The sequence below is a fragment of the Oncorhynchus tshawytscha genome, linkage group LG16 (genome assembly GCF_018296145.1).
Source record: "Oncorhynchus tshawytscha isolate Ot180627B linkage group LG16, Otsh_v2.0, whole genome shotgun sequence".
In the NCBI taxonomy this organism is placed as follows: Eukaryota; Metazoa; Chordata; class Actinopteri; order Salmoniformes; family Salmonidae; genus Oncorhynchus; species Oncorhynchus tshawytscha.
The window spans coordinates 17250860-17269393 of NC_056444.1; the positions used below are offsets into that span (position 1 = coordinate 17250860).

Here is an 18534-nt window from a genome sequence, read left to right on the forward strand (position 1 = left end):
CACTCAGGATCTTACTAACACGTGCATGGCTCTGCCCACTTCCTTGCTTGTTCTACCCACTATGATGTATTTGCTCCGCTGTGATCTATCTTCAGATAATTATAAAACATATTTTTTCAACTAACCTCATTGTTCTATCTGTGGTGGTACCAAAGATCTTTATAACTAAAAGAGCATTTAGAACTGGGCTCATCTGCATATTTCCGTTAGGGAACGCCTACTGAAATGTGCGTAATAACTCAATTCACCTTTGCACTCCTGAACAATGCGATTTTTTTTAACTTGCAAAATGTAAAGTCTACAAACTTTAGTCCACTCTTTACATAACATATTTTAGTTTTGGGAATAGAAAACCATTGACATCAAATGTTTGATCGAATTTGCACAATGTCAGCCAAAATCCATTTCGTTCCATAATTTTTTGGCGGCAGGGGTACTGTACGACATACCGGAAGTACCGCCAAGCACTCATCCAGTGAAGATTGCCAGTTCGAGTGAAGAGAGCAGAGCACGTGGATCGGCGGAGAGAGGTGAGAATATGACTGTGTAGCAAGCTAGCTAACTAAATATAGTTTTATTCAACAGTCACTTTTATTGCATTGTTTTTAATCTACTGATAAGCTGTAGATAGCTGATGTGACTTAGCTATAAATTAGCTTCGATGCAACCAATAGGGTTTTTACATTGTGCTGTACTGTAAAAACTATTGGTTGCATCGAGGTTAGCTACTGTGTCTGTCTGCAACGTTAGCTAGTTAAAGTTAACTATAGCTAGCTAGCATTTTATCGATAAATCCATTTCAAGTTGTCATAATGACATGCATGAACATAATAATGTAGCTAGATGTCTATGCTTATTATTAGCCAGGGTAAGTTGGCCATAAAAGCAACATGGCCTGCCAGTCAATACGACTTCCTTGCCATAGACGTCTTAAATGGTCTCAGTTTCTAATCAAACTAGGTACGTCTTTTAGCTAACTCCTAATATTTCAATCTGCACTGTTAAATTGTAGTTGTAGAAATCATTATATGGACATCTGGCAGATTAATTTTATAGCAATGGCTTCCTCTATGTGCACAGTCATTGACGACCAGGAAGTGCCAGCTCTGACCTTGATGGTATAGTTAGGGCTGTCAAAGCCATACTATAAATTATCTCTGCTGACGTGTAGTGTTGGCAACCATAGGAAATATCATACGTAATGTAGCCATGAGCGAGACATCTCAGTATAATTATTATTACCTAACATAAACTGATTTAGCTGGACATGATGAAGAAGATGGGGATTACTGTGTCTTATCTCCTCGTGATTCCAAAAAGCGTGTCTGTATATTTGGTATAGGGGTCCTGGTTCTCTGAAGCCTCTAATCCCAGAGCCGACTAGGTGAAAAATGTGTAGATGTACCCTTGAGCAAGGCACTTTTTTAAATACTTTAAAAAATTTGTATTTAACGTGTAAGTTGCTTTGCATAAGAATGACTAAAATGTCTTAAGTGTGCTATACTTGTGACACTCATGGTGGGTGGGTTTGTTGGGGTGTAAAACTGTTTCTGATGGTTGTGTGTATTGGGGTGTAGAACTGTTTCTGATGGGTGTGTGTGTTCTCTCTCGCCAACCACAAGGAAATGGTGGGAGAAATGTATGTATAGTTAGTTAACTGGTTCTGACTTGGCTATGCCCCACTCAGAGGCAGATTAAAGATGAATAATTCTCAGTTGATGCCGTGAGTTTCTTAGCCTTGCCCCAGATCTGTTTGTGCTGTATGGACTTTGATGCTGTGACTATCAGTTTCTCAGGTTTTGTTATTTGTGTGTGTGTGTTTTGTCTCCCGTGTGAGAGAAGGCCAAGGTCTAGTGTTGAGTCTTAGCAAGGTTAGGGAGAGAGGGGAAGAGATAGAAACGGTCTGCCTGCTGTCTGTGTGTGATCATTTCTTGTGTTGCGTCACCTCATGTTGGTTGGTAGCAGAAGTATCTCTGTCTCCGTTTGTGGCTTTGATTGTAACTTCCTGCCTGAAGCAACCTGCGCTGCTTGACACAACTAAACTCTGTATTTACACAACAAATATTCCTGGACCTGATGCTTATCACTGGTTCAGTGAATGACTGATCTGTTTTGTCTACAGTACAGCCCTATTCTCCATGAAGGGTTTATTCATTCCCTCCACCCTAATGTGTTAAATGATGGAAATTCTGTATTGCCTATTGCTTACACCAATCCAATGATTTTAAACCATGAGAGGGGGTGAAGAGGTACAGACTAGAATTCTTCATGGATCCACCTGTACTCGAATACCCAGACCCAATACAGGACTCGGGTGGCTCTGGATCCAGAATTCTAAAGAATGTTGTGGTTCTGGGTTGCATCTGATATGATTGTCATAGATCTAGGGTATATGTCATTTTAGCTGACTTGTCCTTTACAGATCTGGGAATGCTGCAGTAGAGAGAGATGAATTTAATAATTTATGCAATTGCTCTTGCTTTACGCGAGAGTGGAGCATGGTAGCTTGTTGTTGGCCAATCACGAATTATCAAATTGGAAATTGACGTCATAGAGCCTCGTTCCATGTGTGGCAAAAGTAAGGAGATATCTAATCAACGGACGATGGAGTTAAAATTACAGAATTAAAAGGAGAAGGACAGTCATTGTAGCCTAAGAGCCAACAGGCAGGTTACTTAATGTTCAGAATGGAGTTATTTGTAACTGTGGGATCAGAAAGTGCAGGCACTGCAGCCTCAGTTAGCCCAGCTAGCTAACGTTAGCTACTTTAACTTCTTAGGGCTGCAATCCCATTAATTAACGGGGTCGATATGACAACAGCCAGTGAAATTGCAGGGCGCCAAATTCAAAACAACAGAAATCTCATAATTAAAATTCCTTAAACATTACATGTATCTTATACCGTTTTAAAGACTATCTTGTTGTTTATCCCACCACAGTGTCCGATTTCAAATAGGCTTTACAGCCGAAAGCACCACAAACTATTATGTTAGGTCACCACCAACTCACAGAAAAATACAGCCATTTTTCCAGCCAAAGACAAGTCACAAAAAGCACAAATAGAGATAAAATTAATCACTAACCTTTTGACGATCTTCATCAGATGACACTCATAGGACTTCATGTTACACAATACATGTATGTTTTGTTTGATAAAGTTCATATTTATATAAACAAAATCTCAGTATACATTGGCGCGTTACGTTCACTAGTTCCAAAAACATCCGGTGGTATTGCAGAGAGCCACATCATTTTACAGAAATACTCATTATAGATGTCGATGAAAATACAATTGTTAGACATGGAAATATACATATACCTCTCCTTAATGCAACCGCTGTGTCAGATTTCAAAAAAACTTTACGGAAAAAGCAAACCATGCAATAAACTGAGACGGTGCTCAGAAAAAGCAAAAAAAATATCCGCCATGTTGGAGTCAACAGAAGTCAGAAATAACATTATAAATATTCCTTTACCTTTGACGATCTTCATCAGAATGCTCTCCCAGGAATCCTAGTTCCACAATTAAATGTTTGTTTTGTTCGATAATGTCCATTATTTATGTCCAAGTAGCTACTTTTGTAGCGCGTTTAGTACACAAATCCAAACGCTCGTGCAGGTCCAGCCGAACGTCGGACAAAAAGTTATATTACAGGTCTTAAAAACATTTCTAACTTAGTATAGAATCAATCTTTAGGATGTTGTTATCATAAATCTTCAATAACGTTCCAACCGGAGAATTCCATTGTCTGTAGAAAAGCCATGGAACACAGGTCGCTATCATGTGAAATGCGCATGACCAGGACCTGGCTCTCTGCCAGACCACTGACTCAAACAGCTCCCATCCGGCCCCACATCACAGTGGAAGACTCGTTCAAGTTTCTAAAGACGGTTGACATCTAGTGGAAGGCTTAAGTGCAACATAACCAATATCCCACTGTGTATTCAATAGGGACTGGGTTGATAATCGACCAACCTCAGATTTCCCACTTCCTGTTTGGATTTCTTCTCAGATTTTTGCCTGCCATATGAGTTCTGTTATACTCACAGACATCATTCAAACAGTTTTAGAAGCTTCGGAATTGTCTAGCTGTCCTCAGGTCTGTTTGGGTCTTTTTATATATATATATATATTTATATATATTTATTTTGATTTTATTTATACATATCGGGTCCAGGTGAGAAAGCCCCAGGTCCTTATTGGAACGGCTCCAACTTTCTTTTTGGACCCGTGAACACCTCTAATGCAAACTTCAGGGAGATGGGAGAGGAACGGAATGAGGATATAGGCTCAAAAATGACTTTAGACTAACCTTCCCTGTTTCTTTCAGTGCCCTTCTCACCCTCTGTCTTCTACCTCCCTCTCATTGCCTCTTTCCTCAAGATTTACCATGGCAGCAACTGTTAATCAAGTGAGGTCGTCGCTTTCCAAAATGGTGAGCATCTCTCAAGTACACGCACCCAATATTGGCCTCAGACCCCAACAAACGCATAATTTCTCTATTTTCTCTCCCCCACTTTCTTTTGTGTGTGTAGTTTAAGAGTGAGCGGTACAGCCCCTTTACTCTGCAGTCAGACGGAGAGAGCCACGTGGAGGTGAAGCTGTCTGATGACATAGATGACCACGCCCCCTCTGAGCAGGCAGGCCAACCAGGGGGCTCGCCCTCCTACAGGCCCCGCCCCAAGCGGAACTACCGCATGTGTTATCTGGCCCTTGGAATCCTCTTTATCTTCATCATCGGTGCATAGTCTTCTTCACTCTCTCTTATGTCTTTGTCACACTCGCCCTCGCTCCCTGGGCGAATTCGTCTTGCATTGCGCGGTGCCCAGGGTGGGCAGAATTTGTGTGTTTTAGACCATTCCATTGGTCCTAAAGTAAAATCTACACCCACCCAGGGAACTGGGTGAAGCAAAACAAAACTTCTCTCTTTAACCAACCACTGCCTCGTCTCTGTTTCAGGTTATCTGATTGGCTATGTGAGCCATCGTTCTCCTCTCCAGGAGCCAATCTCTTGTGATTCTGAACAGAAAGAGGGCGTGGCTAAGGCAGTGGCTAAGGCTATAGTAAAATACTCTCTATCCTGGACCAACATCACCAGCCTGCTGGCACGGAGACTGACTCCTGACGCCTTCAACAGCAGACTGAGGTAGACACACACCTGAAAAGACTAATTAACTAAACTGTCCTGTCTCGTCTGTCTGTCTTTCTTTCTGTCGGTTTCTGTCTCTCTCTGACTTTCTCTGTCTCTTTCTGTCTCTGTGCAGTGATGTTGAACAGACAGATCACACAGCAGGGAGCACTGGAGACAACATTCTGGGAAATCATGTGTTGGAAAGCTTTAAGAGACTGGAGATGGAGCCCTGGACTGACACACACTATGTCCAACTACAGATGCCCAACAGGTACTCGTACACACACATACTCTGTCTCGCACACGCAAAATTCCACTTAGCTTCTAACGGTCTCCCCTCCAATCCCCTTTCCCCACAGTGAGAAGCCAAACCGTGTACTGATTGGCCAAGATGAGGTGTGCCAGCCTAAGGGCTATCTGGCCTATAGCGCCACAGGAAAAGCGAAGGTCAGCCAATCAATGTCCACATTGACTGATGATATTTTGGCCCAATATAATCTAAGGTTAAACGCTTTTAAAGGGACATGTTGTAACATGATTTCTGTCACTTAATGTTCGCAATCACAGTTGTTGCCTGAATCTCACAAGGGGTAATTGTTTTGTGTGTCTGCAGGGCAAGGCAGTGTATGGTAACTATGGGAGTCAGGAGGACTTGGCACTGCTACAGACTCTGAAGGTTGAGCTGAACGGCACCGTGATTCTACTGAGAGCTTCAGGACAGATCAGCCTGGCACAGCAGGTATGGTGTGTGTGTGCGCGATACAATATGTAACAGTGGATTTTGGTGTTCTTACCTGCGTTTTGTGTTTCAGGTGGCTAATGTAGCTGCATTAGGGGTATCTGCTGTGTTGATTTACCCTGAACACAAGACTGAAACTACTGAACTATATGGGCATGTGAGTACACACACACACACACACCACTCCAGGGTGAATCTTATTGATGATTACTGAGCCTGATCCAGAGGTGCTGCTTCAACTGCAGCCCTTTAGTTCTGATGTCGTAGCTCTGATTGTGTGACGTTTTTCTGTAGGTCCATCTAGGTTCTGGAGACCCCTATACTCCAGGGTTCCCCTCCTTCAACCACACCCAGTTCCCTCCCACCCAGTCCTCTGGTCTGCCCAATGTACTGGCCCAAAGCATTACTGCTCAGACTGCTGTCAAGATACTAAAGTAAGACCTCTTTCTCTCTCTCTCGCTCTCTCACTCTCTCGCTCCTCTCACTCTCTCCTCTAACTCTCTCCTCTAACTGTGTGTCTGTCTCTCCCCAGACGTATAGGTGGGCCTGATTCTCCTCCCAGTTTTAAAGGAAAACTGGACAATGTGAAGTACACCCTGGGAGGGGCCAGTAGTGAGGATGTCACAGTGGAGGTGAACAACGTGCTGCAGGACACCGAGATACACAACGTCTTTGGAGTCATCAAGGGCTTCATTGAGCCAGGTACGTGTGTGACCCCAGCAGGAATCGAGCCTAGGACCATGGCGTGGTTAACACGATGCTCTTTCCAACTGAGGCACACAGTCTTTTTGAGTGGTCTATCTATGAACACTATAGTTTTCGGAGCAATGTTTCATCTATATGCACAGTGTGTGTACTAGTGACAGGGTTTTGTGTTAATTTTCTTGTGTGTAGACCGGTACGTGGTACTGGGGGCTCAGAGGGATGCGTGGGGTCCAGGCTACGCTAAAGCCACTGTCGGGACCACACTGCTGCTGGAGCTGGCTAGAGCTGTGTCTGAGATGGTGCACACAGGTAACACACATTCATATGTTAACACACACCAATGCATTTTAACACACACACACCAATGCATTTTAACACACACCAATGCATTTTAACACACACACACACCAATGCATTTTAACACACACACACACACACACACCAATGCATTTTACACACACCAATGCATTTTAACACACACACACACACCAATGCATTTTAACACACACACACACCAATGCATTTTAACACACACACACCAATGCATTTTAACACACACACACAACACACACACACCAATGCATTTTACACACACACACACACCAATGCATTTTAACACACACACACACCAATGCATTTTAACACACACACACACACCAATGCATTTTAACACACACACACACACCAATGCATTTTAACACACACACACACCAATGCATTTTAACACACACACACACACACACACCAATGCATTTTAACACACACACACACACCAATGCACACACACACACACCAATGCATTTTAACACACACACACACACACCAATGCATTTTAACACACAACAATGCACACACACACACCAATGCATTTTAACACACACACACACACCAATGCATTTTAACACACACACACCAATGCATTTTAACACACACACACACACCAATGCATTTTAACACACACACACACCAATGCATTTTACACACACCACACACACACACCGATGCATTTTACACACACACACCGATGCACACACACACACACCGATGCATTTTACACACACACACACACATGCACACACACACACACCGATGCATTTTAACACACACACACACACACACACACACAATGCATGCATTTTAACACACACACACACACAATGCATTTTAACACACACACACACCAATGCATTTTTAACACACACACACACACCAATGCATTTTAACACACACACACACACACCAATGCATTTTAACACACACACACACACCAATGCATTTTAACACACACACACACACCAATGCATTTTAACACACACACACACACACACACATGCACACACACAATGCATTTTAACACACACATTTTAACACACACACATGCATTTTAACACACCAATGCATTTTAACACACACACACACACCAATGCATTTTAACACACACACACACCAATGCATTTTAACACACACACACACACCAATGCATTTTAACACACACACACACACACACAATGCATTTTAACACACACACACACACACACACCAATGCATTTTAAACACACACACACACCAATGCACACCAATGCATTTTAACACACACACACACACACACCAATGCATTTTAACACACACACACACACACCAATGCATTTTAAACACACACACACACACACACACACACACACCGATGCATTTTAACACACACACACACACACACACACACGATGCATTTTACACACACACACACACACACACATGCACACACACCAATGCACCAATGCATTTTAACACACACACACACACCAATGCATTTTAACACACACACACACACCGATGCATTTTACACACACACACACACCGATGCATTTTATGCACACACACACACACACACACCGATGCATTTTAACACACACACACACACACACCGATGCATTTTAACACACACACACACCGATGCATTTTAACACACACACACATTCTGACATCTGTGTGTGTAGATGGTTTCCGTCCCAGGAGGAGTCTGGTGTTTGCCAGTTGGAGTGCAGGAGAGTACGGCAGTGTTGGAGCTACAGAGTGGCTGGAGGTGAGCACTGCACAAACGCACTATGTGTAGAAAGTTCATCAGGATAAGGTAGTGTTTCCGCTAACGGCATTTGATGAGAAAAATATGTCGCTGGACGGCACTGATTGGACCAGCCTCTAAAGTAGCAGTGTGTGATATTTAATGCCGTGTGTGTTCCTCTCCAGGGATACCTCTCCTCTCTGGACAGAAGAGTTGTCACCTACATCAGCCTGGACGGAGTAGTCACGGGTGAGTGTATACACACACACACACACACCACCAAAATACTTCATAAAGTATTTTTTTAATATACGTGTGTGGATGTGATCCTCAGGAAATTATGCTGTGAATGCATCTGCTAGTCCCCTGCTCCACAGCCTTCTGGAAAGAACCATGAAGGAGGTGAAGAATCCCATTGGTTTTGGAGAGTCTGGGAAGTCTCTGTATGATCATGTGGCTGGAGTCAACTTTGAGAAGGCAGTGTGAGTACACCTCACCTATCACTCCAATGATATATCACACCAAACATGTGTACAGTAGGTCTAATGTGTGGTGTGTGTGATATCAGGTTTAAGCCCATGCAGATGGAAGACTCTGCATATCCGTTCCTGGCCTTCTCTGGAATCCCCTCTCTCTCCTTCCGCTTCGTCTCTCAGGAGGTGAGAGGCACACTGTCAGGGTTGGATGTGTTTACAGATGGTTCGATAACCATCTCTAATACAGGGGTGGGTAACCTAGATAGATCTAACATTGTGTGTCTATGTTGTAGGTCTACCCTCACTACGGCACCTCTTTTGACAACAAGGAATACCTTGGTTTCGCCACCGCCCATCACCTTGGTTCCATAGCCACTGGGGCGGGATTGGTCGCAGGTCAGCTGGCGTTACGACTGGTCCACGATCACGTGCTGTATCTCGATGTGCTACGCTACAGGAAGGTTCTCAGCCAATCGGTGGTCAACATCAACCAGCGTCTCAAACAAGTCACCCGGGTTTGTTTTCATGGTTGTTTTGTTGACATTGTAGTTGTTGTTTTTTAGCACAGCCCTAATTATGTTGTGTTACAGGATGGTTCTGCCGAGGGTCTGTCAGCTCGTTGGCTCATCATGGCCTTAGGGTCCTACAGTAGAGCTGCTACTGACCTCAACACCGAACTACTCAACACCGACCTCACTGACACACTGGCCTGCCACAACATCAACGACCGCATCATGAGGGTGAGATACACATATACACACACGCAACACCGTGTCATCTAAACCGATCAAGGCCATACGGCTCCCGTTTTATAGTGAACAGAAGTCAATTAGTGGTTCTGTCTTGATTCATAAACTAACATTGGATTCTCCTCTCTCTCTGCCCAGGTGGAACACAACCTCCTCTCACCGTTTGTCTCCCCCAAGGAGGTTCCGTTCCGCCACCTGCTGTTTGGCCATGGTTCCCACACCATGGCAGCCATGTTGGAGGGGGAGGACAGGGAGGCACTGCGGACCCAGCTGGCCCTGGCCACCTGGACGCTACAGGGCTGTGCCAACGCTCTCTCTGGAGACGTCTGGGACAGCGACAACCAGATCTAACGCGGTCTAACTGTGTGTGTCAGGGGCTTCAGCCTCATCCTTGTTCACTTTAAAACCCATGATTAGATAACGAGGGATTTGTCAGGGGTGATTATGTCATAACGGTGACCAGGAAGTACTGTTTTCAAGTTGGTCCTTCCAGTGTCAGTCACTGGGTTGTCACTATTTATCACAGCCACAAAGTAATTTGTCTTGTAAAAATTCATGAAAAGAACATTTGCTTTTTAGTCTTAATTTTAAGGTTAGGATTAGGCATAATGTTAGCAGTGTGGTTAGGTTTAACATCAGATGTTAAGAAGAGAAATTATAGAAATAGTTGGGGTTTACCTGTAATTACGGCTTTGTGACCGTTGTAATGAGTGAAGACCCAGTCACTAGACTTCCTGAAGAATGTTGACAGTGGTGACATCACTGTCTGATCCCTCTTCTCCCCACCCCCCAAACTAAAGCCTTGCTCACTACTACAGAGACGACCTCTAACCCCTTGGAGCCTATTTATATTTTATTTATCAGTGGCAGAGATCACTATAAATGTTATCAGTTTGATAAAGATATTGTTTATATTTATGAAGTTATCGGAAGCAGTGCCTTCCAGATTTATGGCAGTTTCATGTCGTTGATTTGGGTTAAGAGTTTATTTATTTATTTATCAGTGCCAGTGCTCACTATAAATGTTTAAATGTCGTTTCGTTTTTTATAGAAGTTATCGGGAGCTGTGCCTTCCAGACTTATGATGGGTAGGCGTTTGTTTGGCTTTTGATAAAGTTATCGTTTAATTTGATAAAGTTATCGGGAGCTGTGCCTTCCAGACTTATGACGGGTAGGCCTTCGTTTGGCTTTTGATAAAGTTATCGGGAGCTGTGCCTTCCAGACTTATGACGGGTAGGCCTTCGTTTGGCTTTTGATAAAGTTATCGTTTAATTTGATAAAGTTATCGGGAGCTGTGCCTTCCAGACTTATGACGGGTAGGCCTTCGTTTGGCTTTTGATAAAGTTATCGGGAGCTGCCTTCCAGACTTTCCAGGCTTTTGATAAAGTTATCGGGAGCTGTGCCTTCCAGACTTATGACGGGTAGGCCTTCGTTTGGCTTTTGATAAAGTTATCGGGAGCTGTGCCTTCCAGACTTGTGACGGGTAAGGCCTTCGTTTGGCTTTTGATAAAGTTATCGGGAGCTGTGCCTTCCAGACTTATGACGGTTATACTGTCTCCTACTACGGCAGCATCTGCTGAAGCAACAGAGTCACGTAAACAGACAGTCTGACCACCCAAGGTCCCATGACAGTTTAAATATTCAGTTTGCCTTGCCGTTTAATATTGAGACCGACACGGAAGCCCTTTAATACGGATGAAACATTCTGAAAAACTGTCCAGCTACAGATGGTCAGACTTTCTCTGTATACACAACTCTGTTAACAGAAATACACCACCTCCTGCTACCACGCTACTATGGAAACAGAAACCCGCAGCAACAGGGTATCGCCTCAGAAACGTTGGGTCCCCGACAGCGGCGGTTGTCATGACTGTCACATTTCATTTTGATTGGCTGAAATGCATGCACTTAAATTCAGAGTGTTGAATTTGGCATGTTTTAAACATGTCAGAGCTAGCTACTTGGGCCACATCTGAGATTTCACCCTGTTTTAGAAAGCCTTAAAAGACTGGTTCAAAGTAGTAAACTGAATAGGGTGTCATTTCAGATGCAACATCAAGGAAAACGGGCTCAAATCTCCTTGAGCTGAACTTATTAAACAAGCTTTATATAGTTTATATAGAGTTGTATATCCTGAAATAATATCATTCAGGCAGCAAAAGAGCCATTTCTGTTAACCAGTTATTTTGGAGCAGTTTATATTTCTGATCTGAACCATTATCGGGAGCAGTGTCTTTCATAATGACAAGCATTGATGGTAGTTTTTGCCTACCAGTGTGTGTTTGTATGTATCGGGGGCAGTGACTCCCATATTTCACTGAAGGGTGGAGTAACTTATCGGGAACAGTGTTTCCCAGAGTTTTATAACTACATTTTTCTTTGTGTTCACAGTCTAGTATGCGTGTCCTTTCTGTGCGTGACCTGCTATTGCTCTTGTTCCCCTCTGAACTACTTGTAATGGATAAGTCCTACCTACTGGTGGAGGTTGCTGAGGGGGGGCCGGCTCATAATGATGGCTGGAGCGACTGGAATGGCATCAAACCCATAGAAACCATGTGTTTGATACCATTCAGTTTCAGCCATTACCACAAGCCCGTCCTCCCCAATTAAAGTCCCACCAACCTCCTGTGCGTCCTATGGCATGTTACTGTATTTTCCCTTAGAAATGCAATCCCTACAACAGGTATTCCCATTCAGGCAAATACGATTCTATTCCTGTGTATTTTCCCTTAGAAATGCAATCCCTATAACAGGTATTCCCATTCAGGCCAATACAATTCTATTCCTGTGTATTTTCCCATGCAGTGAATTATCAGACCCTGAAACTCCTGTTGTAGCTGTCCGCTAAATATTCTTGTTCTTTTGATTATTGATCACACTGTCAATCAGGTAACTAGTAACATTTCTGTTAGACTTGTCAGTGCTAGTCTGTACTCATACATGTTCATCTGACAGAGTATGGGTGCTTTTTAGAGGTTTTTGTACTGTTGAGTTCTAATTTTCTGTTGCGCTTCAATAAACCTTTTGGCTTAGCAATACTGGACTGTGTGTGTGGTAATTAATTGTGGTGGTTAGCTAACTATCAAATCACGAATTGCCTAGCTGCTTTTAGCAACGCTAGTGTTTACACACTAGTGTTGCTGGGAATTGGCAACAACAACAAAAATGTATCGCCCGCCTGTAGTTAAATACAATTATATTTCAATTTAGCCTCTCGATTGTGTGTAGGCTTGGGCCTTATGCAGTAGGGAGAAGAAGAAAAGCATCTAATGGAACATAACATTTCTAAACCTGGGTCTGTTGTTTGCACATGCAGGTCTTTTCTTTTGACGAGGTAAACTGAGAGGAAGTGGGTCTACAACAGACCCACATTTGGAAAGGCAGTTGAATTTACATTCTGTTAGATTTTTTAAAATCAATTTACCCCCTGCAAAAGGAACAACCTTACAGACAATCAGCAGAGTAAAATGAAATATTTAATTTCTGGCTTCCGTTTATGTTCAAACTAATTCCTAGCAATACTAGTATGTAAATCATAGCAACGCGTAAATACTAGCGTTGCTAAAAAAAAACAGCTAATCTACCCGATCGATCATTTGTGCGGCGCGCTGGCCGCTGCAATGTTTGGCCTGGAACGTACCGTCGCTGACGCGGTGACGCAACGCCAGTAATCCCAGCAACACGCTACCAGGAATTAACGGAGAGAAGAGAGAACCGACAGGAATCAACTGGGTGCTTCTGTTACCAAGGTGAAAACAACCGATTAAGGCGAGTTTTGGCGATGTTGAGAACATAGGGATACTCTTTCTCCATCTCTCTCTGAGCGCCGCCATGAACTATACCGTTATCTTGATTCAGATCTTTGTCACTAATTAGGGTACCTTTAATAGGCTAATCAGTGTCTGTATGGTCTACTGATGCGACCAATTATGTTTAACATTTCAATCGATTAGTTGAAAAGCCGAAGTGTACATGTTAGATTCGATGCGCATCTCTGTTATTTAGCCCAGTGTCATTTATGGTATTTAACAAGAGAGAAGGTAGCGTACTGTATTTTCCCTATAGCAACAGAAGTCTGCACTGCAGTGCTGTTTGATAAGAGGAATACAGGCTATATTTAGCTTTCGATATTCAGAGTGCCTTCAATAAGACAGAGACAGAGAGTAAGCACTATTTCTCCACTCATTTAGTGTGGGTGTGCTTGTGGTTTGTTGTGTGTGTTCACACCTCACAGGTGTTGAGCTGAATGAGTCCAAGAAGGGAGAATAATTGGCACCATCTTCTTCAATTTCTCAGTCTCCCTCTTACCCTCTGATATGCACAGTATCCACTTGTCACTCGCTGGTCCTGTCAGCTGCCATCACTCAGGATGGTAATAGCTCACTGAGTTGTCATGGTTACCTGGTCTCTGCATCAACTGCATCTCTCCTCTCTCCTCTCTCTCTCCAGGAATGTTGTCTTATTCAACAGTACACAGAGGATGTTAAGAGTCAGAGGGAGAGTAGTAGGGAGGAGTAGAAAAGATAGAGGGTAAGGAGGTGTTGAGAGGGTAGGGAGGAGGAGAGAGGGTAGGGAGGTGTAGAGAGGAGAGAGCGTAGGGAGGTGTCGAGGTGTGCTGTGCAGGGGTGAGTCAGTATAGAGGGAGAAAGGGAGAGTATATAGATAGATAGCTTAGCTTGGCTGTTAGAAACGGATGAGAGTGGAGTCTCCTGGTGTGTGTGAGGGGCGATCAACACTGGTCAGACTTGGAGCAGAGTGACGCAGAGAGGAACTTAGACTTAACACTGCTCTAATACACACACAAACACACACACGGTTGAAGCCAGGACAAAATCATAGAGGACCGGGAGAGAGGGAGAGATTGTAGGACGAGTGTGGGGTGAGCAGCAGCCATGGCAGAGAACTCTATGTACCAGCGTCTGTCCTACGAGAGAGAAGAGGAGGAGGAAAAGAAGGAAGAGAGGAAGGAGGGATTAATGAAGGAGAGAGGGGAAGAAGAGATGGTAAAGTATTTTATATACTGTGTTAGAGACTGGTTGATTTAGTTGTTAGTTTATTGACTGTGTGTGTGTGTGTGTGTGTGTGTGTGTGTGTGTGTGTGTAGATGACGGAGGAGGGGACAGAGTGGTTGGTAGATCTGTTAACAGACGTTCAGCTGCAGCAGTACTTCCTGCGTATTCGTGATGAGCTGAACGTGACGCGGCTGTCACACTTCGACTACGTCAAGAATGAAGACCTGGAGAAGATCGGCATGGGGCGCCCAGGTATGTAAAGTATATCCTATTTTAAAATTCAAGGAAAGTTCAAAGTCTATTCCTCCAGAAATGGTAATAACAGTTACAACGAGGTCATAACACGGTCACAACGAGGTAATAGCACGGTCACGATGAGGTCATAACACAGTCACAACGAGGTCATAACACGGTCACAACGAGGTAATAGCACGGTCACAATGAGGTCATAACATGGTCACAACGAGGTCATAATATGCCTTATCGCATCTCCTCTACACCCTGTTCTGTTCTCTGTCCTTTAACCAGGGGATGGGGTGGCAGTTTGTAATGTATTCTCTGTGTGTTGCAGGACAGAGGAGGCTGACGGTGTGTAATGTATTCTCTGTGTGTTGCAGGACAGAGGAGGCTGACGGTGTGTAATGTATTCTCTGTGTGTTGCAGGACAGAGGAGGCTTTGGGAGGCAGTCAAGAGAAGGAGAGCTCTCTATAAACGCAAGTCCTGGATGAGCAAGGTACAGCACACAGTGAGTTTGAATCCCTCTTAGCTGTATGTATGTATGTATGTATGTATGTATGTATGTATGTATGTATGTATGTACGTACGTACAGTGGGGCAAAAAAGTATTTAGTCAGCCACCAATTGTGCAAGTTCTCCCACTTAAAAAGATGAGAGAGGCCTGTAATTTTCATCATAGGTACACTTCAACTATGACAGACAAAATGAGGGAAAAAAATCCAGAAAATCACATTGTAGGATTTTTAATGAATTTATTTGCAAATTATGGTGGAAAATAAGTATTTGGTCACCTACAAACAAGCAAGATTTCTGGCTCTCACAGACCTGTAACTTCTTCTTTAAGAGGCTCCTCTGTCCTCCACTTGTTACCTGTATTAATGGCACTCGTTTGAACTTATTATCAGTATACAAGTATAATGTCCAGGCCCGTCTGAAGTTTGCTAGAGAGCATTTGGATGATCCAGAAGAAGATTGGGAGAATGTCATATGGTCAGATGAAACCAAAATATAACTCTTTGGTAAAAACTCAACTCGTCGTGTTTGAAGGACAAAGAATGCTGAGTTGCATCCAAAGAACACCATACCTACTGTGAAGCATGTGGGTGGAAACATCATGCTTTGGGGCTGTTTTTCTGCAAAGGTACCAGGACGACTGATCCGTGTAAAGGAAAGAAGGAATGGGGCCATGAAAACCTCCTTCCATCAGCAAGGGCATTGAAGATGAAACGTGCCTGGGTCTTTCAGCATGACAATGATCCCAAACACACCGCCTGGGCAACGAAGGAGTGGCTTCGTAAGAAGCATTTCAAGGTCCTGGAGTGGCCTAGCCAGTCTCCAGATCTCAACCCCATAGAAAATCTTTGGAGGGAGTTGAAAGTCCGTGTTGCCCAGCAACAGCCCCAAAACATCACTGCTCTAGAGGAGATCTGCATGGAGGAATGGGCCAAAATACCAGCAACAGTGTGTGAAAACCTTGTGAAGACTTACAGAAAACATTTGACCTCTGTCATTGCCAACAAAGGGTATATAACAAAGTATTGAGATAAACTTTTGTTATTGACCAAATACTTATTTTCCACCACAATTTGCAAATAAATTCATTAAAAATCCTACAAAGTGATTTTCTGGATTTTTTCCCCTCATTTTGTCTGTCATAGTTGAAGTGTACCTATGATGAAAATTACAGGCCTCTCTCATCTTTTTAAGTGGGAGAACTTGCACAATTGGTGGCTGACTAAATACTTTTTTGCCCCACTGTATGTATGTATGTACGTACGTACATACAGTTGAAGTAGGAAGTTTACATACACTTAGGTTGGAGTCATGAAAACTCATTTTTCAACCACTCCACAAATCTCTTGTTAACAAACTATAGTTTTGGCAAGTTGGTTAGGACATCTACTTTGTGCATGACACAAGTCATTTTTCCAACAATTGTTTACAGACAGATTATTTCACTTATAATTCACTGTATCACAATTCCAGTTGGTCAGAAGTTTACATACACTAAGATGACTGTGCCTTTAAACAGCTTGAAAATTCCAGAAAATGATGTGGCTTTAGAAACTTCTGGCTCTAGAAACTTGTCTTTAGAAACTTCTGATAGGCTAATTGACATCATTTGAGTCAATTGGAGGTGTACCTGTGGATGTATTTCAAGGCCTACCTTCAAACTCAGTGCCTCTATGCTTCTGTTAGACTAATTGACATTATTTGAGTCAATTGGAGGTGTACCTGTGGATGTATTTCAAGGCCTACCTTCAAACTCAGTGTCTCTATGCTTCTGTTAGACTAATTGACATTATTTGAGTCAATTGGAGGTGTACCTGTGGATGTATTTCAAGGCCTACCTTCAAACTCAGTGCCTCTATGCTTCTGTTAGACTAATTGACATTATTTGAGTCAATTGGAGGTGTACCTGTGGATGTATTTCAAGGCCTACCTTCAAACTCAGTGCCTCTATGCTTCTGTTAGACTAATTGACATTATTTGAGTCAATTGGAGGTGTACCTGTGGATGTATTTCAAGGCCTACCTTCAAACTCAGTGCCTCTATGCTTCTGTTAGACTAATTGACATTATTTGAGTCAATTGGAGGTGTACCTGTGGATGTATTTCAAGGCCTACCTTCAAAATAAATCAGCCAGCGGCCTCCCGGGTGGCGCAGTGGTTAAGGGCGCTGTACTGCTGTACTGGGAGGTCCATGGGGCGACGCACAATTGGCCTAGCGTCGTCCAGGTTAGGGAGGGTTTGGCCGGTGGGGATATCCTTGTCTCATCACGCACCAGCGACTCCTGTGGCGGGCCGGGCGCAGTGCGCGCTAACCAAGGTTGCCAGGTGCACTGTGTTTCCTCTGACACATTGGTGCGGCTGGCTTCCGGGTTGGATGCGCGCTGTGTTAAGAAGTAGTGCGGCTTGGTTGGGTTGTGTATCGGAGGACGCATGACATTCAACCTTCGTCTCTCCCGAGCCCGTACGGGAGTTGTAGCGATGAGACAAGATAGTAGCTACTAACAATTGGATACCACGAAATTGGGGAGAAAAAAGGGTAAAATAAAAAATAAATAAAAAATGTATTTGGCTAAGGTGTATGTAAACTTCAGACTTCAACTGTATGTATGTATATATAGTCACTCTGAGCAGTAGTCTCTGTGTTTGGGCCAGCAGGTGTTTCCAGGGAAACGAACTGACTCTGACTTGGACCCCCAGCAGCTCCGGGGGGCGTTGCCCAACTTGAAAACTCCAGGTGTGTTTGATGTATTACTTACTCAAGGTTAGTTTTATAATTGATAAGATTCTGACCTACTCATGCTTATTTGTGAACCACAGTATAAACAATATTGTTGTACGGCGTTATAATTGGAGTATGCTAACTCTCATAATTATATTATATTAACTCTTATAATTTCTGGTGTTTGAAGGGT

General features: G+C 43.3%; 2 protein-coding genes across 2 annotated transcripts in view; both read left to right on the forward strand.

The window, feature by feature from the left end:
* Positions 1 to 362: 362 nt before the first annotated feature.
* Positions 363 to 10509, forward strand: tfr1b (transferrin receptor 1b). Its single transcript, XM_042298870.1, has 18 exons — positions 363 to 530; positions 4385 to 4436; positions 4537 to 4741; positions 4961 to 5147; positions 5266 to 5403; positions 5492 to 5579; positions 5746 to 5871; positions 5945 to 6028; positions 6166 to 6305; positions 6404 to 6573; positions 6766 to 6885; positions 8571 to 8656; positions 8821 to 8884; positions 8970 to 9117; positions 9204 to 9294; positions 9405 to 9626; positions 9702 to 9851; positions 9999 to 10509. Exons 2-18 carry the CDS (start codon positions 4392 to 4394, stop codon positions 10209 to 10211), a joined length of 2277 nt encoding a protein of 758 aa, XP_042154804.1. The 5' UTR covers positions 363 to 530; positions 4385 to 4391; the 3' UTR covers positions 10212 to 10509.
* Positions 10510 to 14314: 3805 nt separating this feature from the next.
* The window catches only part of tnk2a (tyrosine kinase, non-receptor, 2a), a 20533-nt gene continuing 16313 nt past the window's right edge, over positions 14315 to 18534 (forward strand). Inside the window, 5 exon segments of the mRNA XM_042298869.1 lie at positions 14315 to 14863; positions 14965 to 15124; positions 15536 to 15606; positions 18278 to 18356; positions 18532 to 18534. The exon segment at positions 18532 to 18534 is cut by the window's right edge and continues 140 nt beyond it. Coding sequence (XP_042154803.1) covers positions 14753 to 14863; positions 14965 to 15124; positions 15536 to 15606; positions 18278 to 18356; positions 18532 to 18534 — 424 coding nt within the window. The 5' untranslated portion in view covers positions 14315 to 14752.